This window comes from Megascapheus bottae, chromosome 5, assembly GCF_031878675.1.
Source record: "Megascapheus bottae isolate mThoBot1 chromosome 5, mThoBot2.hap1, whole genome shotgun sequence".
NCBI classification, from domain to species: Eukaryota; Metazoa; Chordata; class Mammalia; order Rodentia; family Geomyidae; genus Megascapheus; species Megascapheus bottae.
The window spans coordinates 10,800,730-10,819,786 of NC_143513.1; the positions used below are offsets into that span (position 1 = coordinate 10,800,730).

The 19,057-nt window shown below is 40.4% G+C and overlaps 1 protein-coding gene across 5 annotated transcripts in view; it reads left to right on the forward strand.

The window, feature by feature from the left end:
- Window positions 1–19,057, forward strand: part of Pde1c (phosphodiesterase 1C) — a 213,462-nt gene that overhangs the window by 168,113 nt on the left and 26,292 nt on the right. For 4 of the 5 annotated variants that reach the window (XM_090332680.1, XM_090332681.1, XM_090332678.1 and 1 more), the window contains exon 16: window positions 671–748. In XM_090332680.1, coding sequence (XP_090188806.1) covers window positions 671–748 — 78 coding nt within the window. Of the gene's footprint in view, window positions 1–670; window positions 749–12,227; window positions 14,451–19,057 lie in introns of those variants that run through there. The other variant, XM_090332679.1, reaches the window with a different exon arrangement.

The following is a 19,057-nucleotide window of genomic DNA, read 5'->3' on the forward strand; positions in this document are numbered from 1 at the left end:
CACATACATAGAAAAAAGCCGGAAGTGGTGCTGAGGCTCAAGTGGTAGAGCTCTAGCCTTGAGAAAGTCCAAGGACAGTGCTCAGGCCCTGAGCTCAAGCCCAGGACTGGCAAAAATAAACAACAAAAAAAACAAACAAAAATGAAAAACCCTGCACATTAGCGAGCTCTTCATTCGAATACTACTTATAATTTTGCTTTAGAATGATGACCATTTTTGAGTGATGTGACAGATACTACACTCAGTCCTACCATACTTGGAAGATGTTTATCCTTATGCTCATAAAGCAGATGCTATGCTCCCATTTTACAGACAAAACAAAAGCCCGGGGTTGTGAAGTATCAGTTAATGAGTAGAACTGGCATTTAATACTGGCTGTTTCTTATTCCATAAACAATAAAATTTAACATCATTCTTAGAAAATACCACTGTTGACTTAATTATAACCCTGTCTGACAGGAGTTTTCTGTTGTAATTTCTGATTAGAATCCTAATTTCATAACCTAACATGTGGTTACAAATGAGTATTTTTCTTTTACACCAAGGCAGGAATTCCTTCAAGACTATAAAATTGTGCTACACTTTCTCTTGTAGCCTGACAGGTTTGAAGATATTTACGACTTTCCCCTCAGCTGTAGCATGAACTGTTTGTCATGTTTATTGTTTTCAGGTGACTTGAAAGATGGTAAAAACAAGACAGACAAGAAGGATCATGCCACTGACGGAAATGAATCAAAGAAACCAGATGGTAAGAGTGACATTCTCATTATATAATCTCACAAAATGTGCAATGATAAAAGCTTGTTAGAATCATGCCTAAACTTGAAATAGTGGTTGTTCTTATATTGCACCCTGAAAAACAGAGCACTATATAAAAAGAGCACCGTTACCTGTTTTTCTCAATATTTATAAGGTATTGTAGCTTCTTTTTCACCCCTCCTTACTTTCTTTATTATGCATACATTTTCCATCCACAACCCTGATTCCCACAGACTTTATAGGGACTTGATGTGTGATTTTATATATATATATATATATATATGTATATATATATATATATATATATATGCCAGTCTTGGGCTTGGGCTCAGGGCCTGAGCACTGTCCCTGGATTTTCCCAAGGCTAGGACTCTACCACTTGAGCCACAGCACCACTTCTGGCTTTTTGCTACATATGTGGTACTGAGGAATCGAACCCGGGTCTTCGTGCATGCTAGGCAAGCACTCTACCACTAGGCCAAACTCCCGGCCGTGTGACCATATATTTGCAAGTTCATAAGGAAATATGGGTGTAGAAATGTTGTACCTTGATTTAATTGGTGAGGGAACATGTCAGTGAGCATTAGTACTTAGGTGTCAGTGAGACTAAGAGCCCTGAGCTTTAGTGACTGACACACAATTGTTGGCCAAAACATTGGCTTGGGCATGGCTCCCACAAAAGGATACCTGCCAAACAAACACAAGGGCCTGAATTCAAACCCCAGTACCACCAATACAAAGAACCCACCACATCTTTCCCAAGAATAAAGCTACTTCTTGGAACATGAAGGACAAAAGGATTTAACAGTTTTCTTTTACCCTTTCCATTTTTTATTATAAAGGTGATACACAGAAAGAAGCATTGCCCTTCATAACTAGGGTAAAAAGAACATTTCTTTTTAGACAATGTCATTCCTTTCTTCCCTCTCTCCCAGTTTTCCCCTGCCATCCCCACCCGCAAGAGATAGAGTTCATTTTCCACATAGTGTGTAATGAGTACCATTTCTGCATTTGCTCACCCTTTGTCTCTCAATTTCTGTGTTTCCCCCTTGCCTCCCCAAAGACAGATACATGAACAAACAAGACAAAAAACACCCTCTTGTTTACATTTCCTGGAATTTATTTTGATAAATTCTATTTTATATGATCCAAGGCACAGAAACATTGTATCTTTGTGTTCCTCCCTTAAGTGGGTTCTCCTTTGGTCTCTATATGTGTAATGCCTAGAGCCCTATATAACTTTTCAGGTCCTGACATATTTTAGATGTAGCTTCTGCATACCAGAGAAAATATTTTCCACTTGTCTCTCAGAGCTTGGCTTGCCTCACTTGACATGAGTTGTTATTGGTCCATTCATTTCTCTGCAAATTATATAATATTCTTTCAAATGGCTGTGCAAAATTCCGTTGTGTATAGGTACTACATTTTTTTTTGTCCCCATTCATCTATTGTAGGGCATCTGAGCTATTTCCATATGATGGCTATTGTGAATAGTGCAACAGTGGACATGGATGGGCCCAGGAATCGTGTGACCGGATCATAGGGAAGGTCTATGTTTAATGTTTAATTTTTTGAGGAACCTCCAGACTGCTGTCCAGAGTGGCTATACTAGGTTACGTCCCCACCAATAATGCATTGGGGTTCCTTTCCCCCCATATCCCCACCAGCATTTGTTATTAGAATTCAGGTTTTTTTTTCCAATCTAGCTTGGGTGAGATGGAATTTCTGAGTTGTTTCGGTTTTATTTCCTTTATTGCCAGGGATGTTGAATATTTCCTTATGTGTTTCTTTGCTATTCTTACCTCTTTTGAGAAATCTCTCCTTAGCTTCATTGCTCATTTAGTGATTGGTTTATTAGCTTTGGGAAAGGTTAATTTCCTGAGTTCCATGTATATTTTGGATATTAGGCCTTTGTCAGATGTATTGGAAAGCATCTTCTCCCAGTCTGTTGACTGTCTTTCTAGTTTAGGAACGATATCTTTTGCTAAGCATAAACTTTTAATTTTGTTGTAAACACATTTGTCTAGTTTCTTGTCTGCTATGCTCCTGGGGCTCTTCAAAAAGTTTCTGCCTATGCCTATAAGTTCTAGTGTTTCTCCTACCCCATCTTGAAGTACTTTCAAAGTTTCAGGTCTGTCATTGAGGTCTTTGGTCCACTTTAAGCTTGTGCATGGATGACAAACAGGGATCCACTTTTAGTTTTCAGCATATGATTACCCAGATTTTCCCGCCACCAGTTACTGAAGAGACTTTTTCCCACTGTATATCTTTGGCTTCCTTGTCAAATATCAGATGACTGTAAATAAATGGTTTTATTTCTGAGTCTTCTAGTTTGTTCTATTGATCTTTGGGTCTATTTTGGGGGCAATACCAAACTGCTTTGGTTATTATAGCTCTGTAGTAGAGCTTGAGGTCTGATACTACCTAGAATGCATTTTGGGTTTTTTTGTTGTTGTTTTATTGTTTTTGGTTTTTTGCTTATAATGTCTTTGGCTATTTAAGGTCTTTTGGATTGTTTTCTCTATCTTAGTCAAGGATGTCACTGAGATTTTGATGGGGGTTGTATTAAATTTGTAGATCATATTTGGTAGTATGGCCATTTTTACAATATTGATTCTACTTATCCATGAACATGGAATATCTTTCCATTTCCTTATGTCTTCAAGTTTTTATCATCTTCTTTATAAAGGTCTTTTTCTTCTTTGGTTAAATTAATTCCCAGGCTTTTTTTGGGGGGGGGTATTGCAAATGGAATTGTTTTCCTGATAACCCTTTGTGGATATTGTTGACATACAGAAAGGCTACCGATTTTTGTGGGTTAATTTTGTATACAGCTGCTTTGCCAAAGTTGTTGATCAGCTCTAGGAGTCTGGGAATAGAGTCCTTTGGGTCCTGTAACTATGAGATCATATCATCTACAAATAGGGATGGTTTGATTTCTTCTCTTTCTATGGGAATTCCTTTAATAGCCCTTTCATATCTTTTTTGCCTTGTTCTGGTTATTAGTTCCAGAATGGTATGTGGAAAGAGTGGTGATCCTCAGCTTGTTCCCGATTTTAGAGGAAATATTTTACTTTTTCACTGTTTAGTATGATGTTGGCTGTTGTTCTATCATATAGCCTTTATTATTTTTAGGTATGTTCTTTGTATTCCTAGCTTCTTCAGAGCTTTAAACATGAATGATGTTCTATTTTATTGAAGGCTTTTATTGCATCTATTGAGATGATTATGTGATTCTTGTCTTTGGTTCTGCTAATGTGATTTATTATAGTTACTCTCTACTTTTTACTCATTAAAGGCCTTTTTGCTCTATAAAACTTATGAAAGGGCATATTTAGGCCAATTGTTTTATTAAGTTTTCAAATAGAGACACCACACTTGGAAGGGTTATTTTTACTGTATCTTTTTTGTCTGGTGAGCAGGAGGAGTTAATGAACTTTTCAATGACTCTGTTCCCATTCCAACCCTGTGAAAGTTGGTGGCTAATTCCCTGTAATTTTGAAGGAGTATTTGAATTATTTCATGCCATTGCCATCTAACCCACCAACTGAGGTTTACTGTTGAAAGGCTGTAAACATGCACAGATAAACTCATATGACCTGGGGCCCACATAGAGGGAAGGGTAAATTTAGCATAATGAACATACTGCAGCTACACATAATCTCTGTGCTCTTTCATACTCTGCAGCAATCATTTTCAAACATATTGCAGAGACTTGGTATCCTTTGAAATCACCTTGCTTACCTCTGGGGAGAAATGTACTGACATAAAAAATTCCAGGTCTCTGAACCAAGGTTTCTCTTACTACATGCAGTTTTCTTATCATTGGAAGAGCTAGGGGATAACAAGAAAACCAATTATCTCCTTGTATAGCTTGCCACAATTGAAATAGCATTGCCTCTTGGACCTGCCATAATTTATTATAGTCACTCAAAACTATAATTTTGCCCTTAAAAATATAGTATCTAATATGTAATAGCAAATCATGTACAATAGAAAAGGAATACACAGACCTTAATATATAATCTATACTGCATATAACATTATTATTATTATTATTATTATTATTATTTTGTTGGTTGTTGAGCTAGAACTCAGGGCTTGGGAGCTGTCCCTGAGCCTCTTTGTGCTCAAGGCAAGTGCTCCACTTGAGCCACAGTGCCACTTCTGGGTTTTAAGTGGTTAATTGGATCTAAGAGTCTCATAGGAACTTTCTTCCCATGCTGGTTTTGAACCACGATCCTTAGATCTCAGCCTCCTGAATAGTTAGGATTACAGGTGTTTGCCCCTGATGTCTGGATATAACATATTATAGCTAATTGAGAAGTATACACTATAGATAAATGAAGTTATGTGTGTATAAATGTGTGTGTGTGTAAATATATAATAGAAAGTTATAAAGCCCCCCCCAAGGTAAAAGTCACAGTGTTTGACACCCAGTAAAAATTCATGAACATGCCATTAACAAATAGAAAAACACTAACGAGCCATAATGATAAATTAAACAACCAAATGAAACCAAACCACAAGTGAAACAGATTAGAAATAGCAGATGAGAAAGTATAAGAAGCACTTGCAACAATTGCCCACATACTCAGAAATTAAATAATGGCATGGGATTTATAAAAAAAGATCCAGATCCCAGTCTAGACATAAGATCAAGAGTGTCTGCTATGAAACTTAAATAATGTATTAATGTCATGCTAGAATGTCATGGTTGATTGGACCTGTACACAGTATATACACAGGCTGCATGGTGGGTGCTGTGTGCTGAGAACATAGAACCACCTTCCCCTCCATTGCACCTTTCCTTCTAGTCTCATTTAAACCATCAAACCTCTTGATAAGTATTTGTGTTCACTTATAGTTTTCCTCAATTGCTTCTTTTTGGCGGTCTTAATCTTGATGAAACTTTGTCTTTACGGCATCTGTTCTCAAATGTTTTTATTTTCATCATCATTGAACCTTAGCCCACCGTATTTTCACAAGATCTACACCACCACCAGAGGTCACATGATGTGTAAAATGGGAAGTGCAAGGGTGCAGGTTCCACCAGCACGTGCTGTTGTCCTTTCCTCTTACATAAAACTGAGCCTTACTATAGCAATAACCTGGAATCCACTCCTATTACATTAAGAACCTCAAACCATCATGGCATCCATGCCCAACTGCTTTAAGTAGTGAATGATTTTTTCAGTCTACATCCCTCTTGGTCATACCACTAACATCAATCAATGTCTGCTGACTTGATTCTGAAATATTTAATCTCATCCTTTGAAATTTGAGCTCATTTTTATCTGAGAGAAAATCACTATATCTTCATTCCTAGAGGTATCTCACCTTAAAATTCTATATATTATAAAAAGAAGCCTTGCGGCCGGGAGTTTGGCCTGCCTAGCATGCACGAAGACCCGGGTTCGATTCCTTGGTACCACATACATAGAAAAAAAGCTGGAAGTGGTGATGAAGCTCAAGTGGTAGAGCTCTAGCCTTGAGAAAGCCCAAGGACAGGGCTCAGGCCCTGAGCTCAAGCCCAGGACTGGCAAAAATAAAATAAAATAAAAGAAGCCTTTTTCTTTTAATGAAATAATTGTGTCTCATAGGAGAAGCCAACATTGTTGAGGGTTTTTTTTTCCATGAGTGTGGGGGAATCAAACATCTGGAGTTCTCTGGTTCACAATGACGATAAATCATCCACACATCACACGTTCTGACAAATATCCCATTCCCCATAGCCATTTTTCCATGAAAACTCCCGTGACCTAATTATGTAACACACAAACAGGAAGTAACAGCCTTGGCTTAGTATGAAGATACATGAAATACTTGCCTTTTAGAGCATTTCATAACCTAAGTTCCTCAAGTGGTTTAGCAAGTGTCCAAACCTCCAGTTTGAAGCAATCCATTTCACATCACCACATGCTGAGGTGATTTTAGGCCCAATGTGGTGGTGTATCCTGGAGTAGAGAGAAGAAAGTTGGCATACAGTTCCGTAGTCTTACTGTAGATTCTGTGTTCTTGAACGTGTGATATCAGCCACTGGAACACATAAATACACCTCTACATGTATGTCCTGGGTATGCATCCATCAGGATGTGAAAATGGTGGGTTTGAAATTTTTAATCCTATAGCTGGGCATTAGTGGCTCACACCTATAATCCTAGCTACTTCTGAGGCAGAGCCTTGGGGGATCCAGGTTCAAAGCTAGCCCAGGCTGAAAATTCTCCAAGATGTAACAAGCAAAAACCAGGCCTAGAGATTTGCCTCAAGTAGTAGAGCTTTGGCTGAGCAAGCAATTACGATTACATAAGCTTGAGGCCCTGAGTTATTACACTGAAGAAGACTTGTAGCACTAACTCATGGTGGCTTTTAGCTAGTCGCTTCGATACAGGTCTCTTACCAAATAGCTGCAGAGATGAAATGTCAGAGGAATATATATTGTACATTCTTTGTTAATGACAAAATTAATCTTTTAAAGGGACTTTCCCCTGTAGTTCTTGGCTGTAAACTTTTAGTGTTTCACTTTATCTTCTAGACAGTTCGTTACACTCCCAGTCTAACATTATATTTTTTAAGGAACCTGGCTTGACAGAGCAAATGAACATTTTGGAACTATGAGAGAAAAGCAGTTTTTCTTTTTCCTTTAAAACTGATGCTCAAGATTAAAAAATTAAACCTACTTAGTAGTCATGACATAAAAATGTTTTCCACCTAGAAAAATTCTGTTTTGTCAGGTTCTAGCCAAATGACCTAAGAGAACAGGAGCTCTGTTAACTCTATTAATTTATTAAAGTAACTGCTGTCTTTAAAATAGATGTGTGTGGGATCTGGGACTGAGGACTGTCTACATTTGCCTGTGCTATGTCTTGTCTAGCCACCCAGGTGCTTAAAAACTACTGAGTATTCCAGATCCTCCTGTGTGCTTCTTTTTGACATCCCCACCAAAGGGTACCCTGACCTTCAGTAATAGTCTGTTTTCTAAGTAATACATGCTACGTCACAGGCAATTTTTATTCTATATCCTAGAGCCCTCGTGAGAACATGACAGGATAGGTTTTATTTCTTTCATGGACCCTGAAGTATTTAGCGCTTTGTCCTGAACTAATAAAGCTAAGAAAAGCAAGAAGATCAGTTAGACTGTTTGGTCCAGAAAAATCTGCCTCTCCCTTCCTGATTCTGTAAGCATGGCTTGGGTATTTCTGATCATTGTTTCTTCTGGAACTTAGTAATTAGGACAGAGCAGGAACAAAATTGTCTCTTGCAAAGAAGCATAGCTCCGCCCCTTCTGGAGCCTAGGAGCATGATGGGTGTTGTCACCGGCATGTTGGTAGGGGTCACCAGCCTGGTCTTACTTGCCTGGCAAGCGTGGATAGAGCCCTGAGCTATGGGTGTTTCCATTGTTTTCTTTTTTTCTTTTTTTTTGCCAGTCCTGGGCTTAGGCTCAGGGCCTGAGCACTGTCCTTGGACTTTCTCAAGGCTAGCACGCTACCACTTGAGCCTCAGCACCACTTCCGGCTTTTTGCTATGTATGTGGTACCGAGGAATCGAACCTGGGTCTTCGTGCATGCTAGGCAAGCACTCTACCACTAGGCCAAACTCCCGGCCCTCCATTGTTTTCTTAGGGGTTAATGCACTGGGTTCTTCAGACAGAGTGGTAGCAAGAAAGTATCTTGGACAGCAGTAGGCAGAAGGGCAGAGACTGTTAGCCACATACTTTAAAATTACAAAGGAACACATGCCAAGTAAAGAAGAGAAAGAGCAGCAGAAACAGAAAAGAATAAGCCCACTCTGTTTCTTCACAGTTTGGTCAAGAAGAACATAATACATGCACTAAACTGCAATTAGAGTAGAAGAGTGAGATCCAGGCTGCCAAGTCCAACAGCTGTCTTCCAAATACCATTGTATTGCCCTATTATCAAGAAAACAACGAACAACTCAATTAAGAGAGGAAAAAATAATAAACACCGATTTTGACATACAGATAATATATGAGTAGCAAATAAGTATCACTAATTAAAGACATAATCAGAGAGGACTATACACCTATAAGAACAGCTGGGTTAGAAATAATGATAACAGTGAACATTGACAGGCTACAAAGCATCTCAAGTCCCGTGCATTTCTGGTGGGTGACATCACTGGGTAGTTTTCTTACAAAGTTAAGCATACATTTGCCAGAAATGGAAACATCAAACTCAATATAAGTGAAAAGTTGTTTTTATATAACAGCTTCAAAACCGAAACAAAACAAAGCTAAGACCTATTTGTATGCTAAGACGAAATATACCATGCAGTTTGACATTTAAAAGCATCTTAGCTTCACTGGGTTTATTCTTCTCCATTTGTCCATTTAGCATCACCGGCTGCATCCTTTCTTGCTCTTGTAGAAAGCTGATCTCATAGAGAGGGAGCCCTAGAATTAAAAATCTAGACTTGGATTTTGCTCTGTCTTTGGCCAAGTCATTTCTCTGGGTTTGACCGATAGTTAAGTCAGGCTTTAAAAATTCCAAACCCAAGGAAAATGACAAATGACAATGAAACATGTTGACACCATGTTAACTTGGACTTGACCCATCTTTTGCAACCATGGTCTTAAACCAGTGGTGGCGGCATCTCCTTATGGCACCACTTCTTGCTGGCAGAAGTCCTACGGGAAGTGGCATAAATAAGGCTTCATAGTTTGAAATCTCTCAATGACGCTGCTAAAGTTTTAGTAGTCTTCCTTTTTGTGGATTCATAGCCTATTATTTGTGCTCTAAGACTCAAAGCCAACACATGGTAGATGGACTCTATCTATGGCCGAGGCTTGTGACACTTCCCTGAATATGTTCATGAATTATCCCAACATGAGTCTACTGTCCACCTCAACTCATCCCTCACTGTTTCAAAAAGTGGGTGAACTTGGTCAGTTTTTGTGGCCTCCGAAGATCCTAAGACACAAACGGAACACACGGAGAAGCAAGTATGAGATGAGGATCAGGCTGAATCTATAAACCACAGCAAAGCTACTTGAGAGTGGTTGCTGGTTTCTGGGAAGTCAGCCCGTCTGAAAGCCTTTTGTAATGGAATGCCTTCATGAGAAGTGATGCGTGGATGGTGGCCTTTTCCATTTAGATTTCATGTTGTGAAAGACATAGTAAACAGGAGAGGGAATCTCTTTCTTAGCACAACACTTGGACTTTCCCATCATTCTCATGTGTATTCCTTTCATTTCCTTTCAAGTTAAAACAAAAATTGTTTAAAAGGAAGAGAAGGAAGGAGGATTCCCCAGAGAGAATGTTAGGTGGGGTAAATTTGATAAAAATGCGTGTTTTACAGGAGTGTTATAAATATAAAGAAACAAATTCACACAATTTATGGTAATAATGTTTTCTTTAAAGAATAGTGACATCTTCAGGCTTTTCATAAGCTTGATGCCATGTGGAATGGAAGCCTAGATGCTGTTCATACTGTACAAAAAGTAACACTATGAAACCACAAAAATAGTTATCTGCTGAATATATGTTCTGTCATTGTTCTCCATGCAACAAATGTTAAAAGTAGACACAGAGTTCCTGGGCTCACAGAGAGTCTGCAGTGTGGGCTGGAGCATCAGCAGCCAGCTAGGAGCTCAGGTGCCTGAGGGCAGGTGTTCTCAGAGAGTCTTCAATGCAAGCTCCTTTAAGAAAGTGTGTTTGGGGGCGGAAGGTGAGGATGATGGTGGGGGCCAGAGACACTTTCAGAAGTCAGACCTCTTGTTCTTGTCCCATTGATTGCACTTATTGGCAAGCAACATGTCCACACTTCCTATATTTGCCTGTTCTACTCCTTGGCCACCTGCACCCTGGACTCCAGAGTGGAGAGAAGGATGGAATCACAAAGCCAGAAGGGACATTCTTTTGTCTCCTCCCTAAGCTGATTTCAGAGTGGAAAGGTTTTTTTTTGTCTCGGTGAATTTCGCATTCTACTGAGAAGATGGATCTATTCCCCATCTCTGGGAGCACCAGCTTGGCCTTCAGGCCTCCATTAGCCCAGGCTATCTCTGGTTACTGTCCTTGCAGGTTAGCCTGGACTCAGTGGGCTAAGTGGTGGACCTTTCCACTAGATCCAGCTACCTGTTCTTACCTTCCTTCTAAATAGTAGGTCTGGTATTTGAAAAGCCAAATTCATATGTCATCATAGCAAAACTCGGTTTTGGTGATAGAGGGTCCTGGCATCTATTGGGATGTCATTGGTGCCATGGCAACCATCTGATAGTACTCTCACTACATTTGACCTTAAACTGAATCAGAGCTCTCAGAGCCTCATCTGTTCTGCAATTCCTCTGTGGGCCAAGCTATACAGATTCCAAAGTATGAATGACAATGGGTTTTCATCTCTCTTCCTCACTGGCAAGTTTCCCCTGTGATCATCAGAGCAGGATAAGTGGTCAGAAGATTTTCTCTCCTCTTCTCTGTCTTCTAAATTGGTGTAGGTGCTAATGGGGAGTAGACAAGAGAAAACATCAGGCACCCAGATAAAGAAAGAAAGGAACCTCAGGAGACCTGGATCAGTGGTCCCTGGAAAATTGCAAATCAACTGTAATTACAACAGATCTGAGAGGCTCACCTATCTCCCTACTAGTTTTCTGCCTAATTTCAATTAAGTGCTTTTTTAAGGAGAGGTTCTTAGTCTTTAAAATTGAGTGGAAAACTTTCCTTATCCTGAAATGACCTGAAACACCTTTGATGATGTTAACCTCTTCACTGCCATTACCCTGCAAAGAAGGAAGCTTTTAACCTAAGGAATAGTGATTTGCAGATCATGCAACCACAATAGGAACCAATCATATATACAGTAGGCCTTTTCTATTGTTCTTTGCAATTTTGTCAGGAACATGGTTTCGTGGTATAGAGGAAATCGGGTGACAAAAATCCAGTATTGTCTTCTTCCATTCACTTAGTGCTATTTCTCTATGGGTCTTCTTCCTGTATCCCTCACACTGGGTCCTGTGGAGAACTGGGGAGAGTGTCTCACTTGGACAATGAGTTTGGCTGGGATATGTCTTGTTTACAATGCCTTGGGAAGTTTCTGTGGATGGGGCAAGACATTCTGTGTGAGACCAACATAGGTTTGTACATGGGTATAGATGGGGTTAGATGAAGCCCATTTCTTTCAATCCCACTGAATATGGAGACAAGTTGACCAGGATGACAAATATTCCGATCTCAAGTACAAATAACATGATGCAATATCCAGATGCCTGAACCAAAGGCTTTACCGTACACTTTAAGACAAGCTCATGAAATGCACCAGTGCTGCAAATTCTCCACTAGGATTTTCTTCTTGTGGAAAGAACAAATTACAAGAGAGACAGCCATGACCAGTCTTGAAATGTTGAATTGGTCCCCCAATTTTCTGCCACCCCTGACTTTTTCTTCCCTAAGAGCAGGAGGGTGGAGGGGGAGAGGCAGCATTGACACTTTTCTTTTTCTTTTTCTTTTTTTCAGATTCAGAAGAGTAGAAAAGATCTCCCATACACTAAAAGAGGCTGCCAATGTACCATCTTAGCTTCTTCATTCTCCTCCTCCTCTTCCTCCTCCTCCTCCTCCTTCCACAAAGACCCCTGTCTGGGGATGGTGTACAACTTTCCAGCACAACCCTTCCCCACCACACACACACTTGGCCTTCTCTCATGCATGCCATCTCCTCTTTGAGGATGACTTTTGAGGGGTTTGCTTGAGAACTTAGATTTCTGGAGGATTTGTTCCCTGAGTAAATCAAACCACTTGAGTATTTTTGCATAAACAGAGAAACAAAATGTGAAAGATCTTCTTCAGAATCCTGTGCTAGCCACCTGGCTTCCCTGCACCCATCCGGGCTGGTGAGACTGGACATCTGGGATATGCTAGGAGAGACAAGAAAAGCCACCCACAGGGACTCCTACCTGATCACCATCAAGGCTGTTAAAGTGGTTATTTTTACCCTGGCTGCTAATCTTGGATACAGCCAGGCTGGCCTTCACCACAGCTAGAATGGTGGTTCCAACTTCTGGCTCTTTCCTGAGTCGGGAACATTGATTCTTCTACTCCTCCCCTCAATTTCTTTTTAATTTAAAAAATGTTCATATGCATTCTTGCATTTGAATAATATGCAATTCTGTTGGTCTTTTGAAAAGGGGTATAGGTGCTTGATGCTTGTGTTATTGTGCATTTTAGGACTGTAAATTTGAACATGCTGGCTGGTGGCCATATTGGCAGGTGGTATGACCATTGTTTTTCATGGACACTTCGTCACTGGCGGCTCCTCTTCTTTTTGATAGCATCACTTTTTTATTTCAGCAAAATGATAAGGGAACTAGCATCAGGAATGTACGTTGGGTAATTCTTTTCACTGTAGTGAGTCCTTTACGATACCAGATAGAAGCTGATTAATAGCTGGAATAGAAAATAAGAGTTGGTGTAGCAAAGAAGATAGGAATAACATCACCCCCAGAGCTAAATTAAAAGTAGAGTGCAAGGCAAGTGCGCTCCTACGGATATCAGTAGACTGCTTTGATAAAAGTGAATTTTACAATGTGACTTTGCGTCAGAAAGGAATTTTCCCAGGAGGAAGTGACAGGAAGTAGGGTTCAGAATAGGAAAAGAAGCCAGGCCATCAGAATCCAGCACAAAAACCAGTTATTGAAGCATTTCTTCATTGGAAAGGTTAAAAATTGATGTTTATAGATGACATGCATCTGTGAGGTGTCTGGCTGTCTAGAATATTCTGCAGCACAGAGATATGAAGAACTTGGCTGCATAGCTTGCACAACTGTGTGCAGAGGCAGCTCAGGTTTCTTCTGTTGGTTTTATATTTGATCTCAAAATAACAGATCTATATTGCTGTGGGTCTCAGTGCTTTACTAATACATACCATAGTAAACAAACTGGACTTCAGTAGCCCAGGACATCAAGTTTGTGACTCAAATAAGCCATGTAATATCACAGCTATGGAGCTGCATGGCACTTCACCACAGGCCCTGGTCTCTGGGAGACAACCTTGAAGAATAAGGACTGCGAGAAACAGATGAGGATGGGTATTGTTGAGAGAAGTCAACAGCCACCGTCTGCTACTTACTGGTATGGTGGGAATGGGAGTCCCAGATATCTAGAATATTCTAGAACTCTCTCCAAAGTTTTACATGCTGGGACTCACTCAGAAATTTATACTGTGCCAGCTCTGTATATAGGAGGCATCAGACTGCAAACCATGCTGTAAGAGGTGGCATAGTTCTGTATATGATTAAATATAATCACGTGTACATCAGTGGAGCCTGCATCTCTCACTTGGTTTCTAACTTATATTTTTCAGCCAAAGTAGAATGTCCATAGCTTCCGTTTTATAACATAGCAAGCAACATCAAGCCATTTGCAAAAGAAACAGGAATATAGCCATTAGATGGAAATATTTATTGTTGGCTTTAAGTTGTTTATCAGCAGGAAAAAAAAATGAGGAGTAGATTTCAGTTAAAACAGAAGAGAAAAAAATCAAGACCTCTGTGTACCTCACTGTTGGTTTGAAGCCGTTTTAAAGTGTTTTGAAGGTGCATTGAGTAAGAATGTGAAGTTATCTGTTTTGTTTTTTTTAAATACCAAACAATGTGCTATTATGCTATGAAATTATACAGAACCTGAAACACATTAAAATAACTGTTCTAAATCAGCCTGGCTGGAAGAACATTTCCAAAGCCATCACTCATTTCCTGTGGTCTTTTCTTTCCCTTCAAACTGCTTCTTGGAAATTAATACTGTTCCTTTGTACTTGCTCAGGCCTCTGTCTTGGGCTTGTCCATACAGAAAATCTTGTTTATACCCTAGTGAGTACCCAGTGTGCAGATGGCAGTGGAGACGTCCTCACTTCCATCCAAACAACCTCAGGCCCCGCACAATCCTTTGAGAACTCTTGAGTGTGGGTCACTAAACAGCTCTTACAATTTTATGATTTCGTAGTGTAATGACTCATTCTTAGGGAACCCCACATTGCATCTCTTATTCACACCACATTTCCTGGGCTGTGAGTCCTAATGTCTTGCAGCAGCAAGTGAGAGGCTCAGATTTTATTTTTTGCCAGTTCTGGGCTTGAGTTCAGGGCCTGAGCACTGTCCTTGGACTTTCTCAAGGCTAGAACTCTACAACTTGAGCCTCAGCACCACTTCCAGCTTTTTTCTATGTATGTGGTATGGAGGAATAGAACCCAGGTCTTCCTGCATGCTAGGAAAGCACTCTACCACTAGGCCAAACTCCCAGCCCTGAGGTCCTCATTTTTAACTCATTCACTGAAGTGGACTTCCTTCTACTGTCCAGAGCTTTTAGAAAGAGCTACCCCAAATGCCTGAAAGGATCCCATACAGAGCTGATACTTGCCCAGAAAATTCATACTAAGCTCAGGAGTTCTGACATTGTATCATGCTTTAGCAACCTTCTCATGGGACAAGAGAGAAGACAGGCCCCTTCTCTTGTGTGGATATTGGGGGTTGTGGGGAGATGGATGAATAGGCAGATAGACAGAACATGCAGTATACTTTTATCTAGCCTTTCTTAATGTTCAGGCAAAGACTTAGACCATGGAAAATTTCTCTGTAATGTTCCTTGTACAGTGTGGGGATAAACAAAGGAAAAAATCAAAAAAGATTTGAAATTAGAAACTTGTGTGTGAAGAACTATATCCTAGGTAAAGAGGGATGGGGACTCCGACAACACTATATTTTCCCCCTATTTGGGGGCTTTGCTCTCCTGATTCTGAGTTGCGGACCACATAACACAGGAGAGTAGTCCTAGCTCACAAGTTTGCCTAGGACTCAGTATCCAGGAAATGTGCAGAATTGTCGATGGAATTCCTCTATTTACCTGGGAATGCAAACCCAAATCAAATCTACCTGAAATCCACTGAGCATCTCCTCTGTGCAGAACACATCATGTAATCCTCATGAACTTACATGTTAAGAGTGGTCAGAGGACCGGGAGTTTGGCCTAGTGGTAGAGTGCTTGCCTAGCATGCACAAAGACCCAGGTTCAATTCTTTGGCACCACATACATAGAAAAAAGCCAGAAGTGGTGCTGAGGCTCAGGTGGTAGAGCTCTAGCCTTGAGAAAGTCCAAGGACAGTGCTCAGACCTGAGCTCAAGCCCAGGACTGGCAAAAAAAAGAAGAATCTCATGAGTGGGCAGATACACCCTGGTTATACTAACAGCTTATTCGAAGAGGAGTCGAGGAATGGCAGGTATTTTGGTAGAAAGTATCACAGCCAAGTTTATGAAAAATGTGTTTAAAATTTCCCAAGGATGTTTAATTTAAGAGGAAAATCGTAGCAACAGAGCAGAATTGATTTGAGAATACTCAAAGAGATTACGACATTGATTTGTATGGAAAAAATCAGCAGATTCATTTAAATGCCAAGTTGGAGCTTTAAAAATCAAGACTGGACAGTACAGCAGACAGGATCTGTATGCACAGCACACACACACACACACACACACACACACACACACACACACACACATACACACACAGAGAGAAAGAATGAATGCTACCAAGCACAGTCTTACAATCACCTGTTTGTACTGGCTCTTATTCTTGAATGAAACAGAAAACAGTGCTTGTAATTTATCCATTGTGACCCATGATTAAAGGCTTCACTATAAAATAAAAAATGGACTTAATGAAAAAATCATAATGAACACTAACAATATTCCTATAAAATATGCCTCTGGGCATCAAGGAACCCAATTAATCACTCAAAGATGCAGATTTTGATTTTTATGGTTTCCTGTCATTGTAGACACTCTGTGGTTCTCCTCCTTGGGGGTAAGAAAAGCAGGGTGCCTCTAGCTAGGGTCCTCGATGGGCAACTGGGAATGGTAAACCTCCAGGGAGGATTGCATTGAGCAAGCATTGCTTCACTAAGAGAGCTTCTTGCTTTTATTAAGCAAGGATGGGTAGAGAGGCTTGGATTAAAGGGAATGGAAGGTCAAATAGGCATATGAATTTCTTCTTTGCTGTTTTTTTTTGCAAGTCCTGGGCTTGAGCTCAGGGCCTGAGCACTGTCCTTGGACTTTCTCAAGGTAGAGCTCTACTGCTTGAGCCTCAGCACCACATCCGGCTTTTTTCTATGTATGTGGTACCATAAAATTGAACCCAGGTCTTTGTGCATGCTAGGCAAGCACTCTACCACTGGGCCAAACTCCTGGCACCCTTCTTCTTTTCTTTTTTTTCATATATTTTTTTTCTTGATACGTAAATACAATTTTATTTTTTTCCTGTTAATTTTGGATTTTAGATCATCATTGTACATGTTAGCTCTTATTCACTAATCTTTTTTATTAAAGAATTAACATTTATTTTTACAACATATTTCAAATGATGTATTTAACAAACAAGTATTCAAGAAGGGAATCTCTACATACAATCACTGGCACTTAGATTTCAAACATAATTAAAATTAGGCTGAGAGTTTGTATGTCATGGATACGTATTAATCTATCTAATAAAACATTATGTCTACAGAGACATAAATTTTTACGTCTATGTAGTTGTATTTATATTTCCAATACTATGTCCATAGCATTGGCTATGTAAATATTGAGTCCTCGCTCTTGTACTGTTTGGATCTAATAGCCACATATTAAATATACCATGCGCTTTTTGTTCTTTTGTTCTTGACTTGTCTCACTCAACATGATTCACTCTAGATTCATCCACTTTCCCATTATTTTATCTTGTCTGTTGGCTATGCAGAATTTCACTATATATATATATATATATATATATATATATATATATATACCATATTTTCTGGATCCATTCATCTGCTGTAGGGCATCTGTATTGTTTCCATCATTCCATATATTTTTATTGTAATTAATAGAAGGGTTACATTATAGTAAGGTGCATTACTTCACTCTTCTTCTTTTCTTAAGCAACCTCCCATCCTGTTTGTTTTTCTGTAAAACTACTGGCAGATACATGCAAGATGAATTCCCATGCTGTCTGACCCCTAGTGTCAGCACAACATTGCCCATGTTGTGGCTTCAGGAGTGAGCTTGGAGGTGGCCCAGGTCCCACATCAGAGCTGGAGAGCAGGAATGATGGGTGGGCTCTTACAGTACTCCTTCTCTCTCCCTCCCCCACCTCTCTTTTGGTGCAATTACTCCGTTTCCTCTGGGGCCACCTCACTCTATGATGGAGCAGATACTGGCTGTAAAAGGCCCCAGGCAGCTGCCATCCCAGCCATCTGGTTGGGTTTGATCTCCTTCGGCTCCTGGCCCACTATTGTTCAGTATCATGGGGCTGATGTTTTCCTGTCAGCCCATCAGATTGTGGTGCCCACTACTATCTGATGGCTTGCTCAGGAAGTACCCATCTTGAAATCATCTTTGCCCTTGGGTCCTGATCTACCTGGGAGAAAGGATTCCTGCACTGTTGTCCATGTCTTTGCATATGTTTGCATGTGTGTGGTGACACACATACATGGTTATATACCACTGCACAGTAGAAATACACAGCCATAGGTATTGTCTAGTAGCTGACTCTGGAGGTAAAACAAACACTTTTTTCTTTTTTTTTTTTTTGCCAGTCCTGGGCTTGAACTCAGGGTCTGAGCACTGTCCTTGGACTTTCTCAAGGCTAGAGCTCTACCACTTGAGCCTCAGCACCATTTCCGGCTTTTTTTTTCTATGTATGTGGAACCGAGGAATCGAACCCGGGTCTTTGTGCATGCTAGGCAAGCACTCTACCACTAGGCCAAACTCCCGGCCCCAATACTTTTTTCTTACTTTGGTATTTCTAGACAGTTTTATATCTTGTAAGGTCTTTAGAATTCTCCTGTCAGTTTCCATATGTAGAGCCTGAGTAGGTCTCTGTTCATTCTGTGCTTGCCCGTGGCAGGGTCCTCCTTCTAACTCTATCTGGTCTTGGTCTCTTCTCCCTGTTTTCTGCCCTTCCTGGCTCCTCCTCATGTTGCTGTCTTTGCCACATCCTTTCCCTGGCTTGGGTCTGCTGCATTATCTGGAGAGCACACAGAAATGCAGCATCAAGGCAAAGCTAAGCAAAGCTCCTTCAGTGTAGCTGGGGCCCGAGGATGAGCTGGAGGCCAGGCCAGGTAAGAAAGACAGTGAGGAAAGGAAGTGTTTACAGGCCAGTCAGGAGCTCAGTAGGTGGATGCTCTTCATTCTCCCCACTCCACTGAGAGCACAGTGCTTAAAGTCCAGCGTTCTCCCTTTTTGGCTGTTCGCTCCTCCTGGTGGGTCACTTCATTCCCTTAGCCTTAGACTTTGAAGCTGGATTTGTGGAAAATGTCTGGA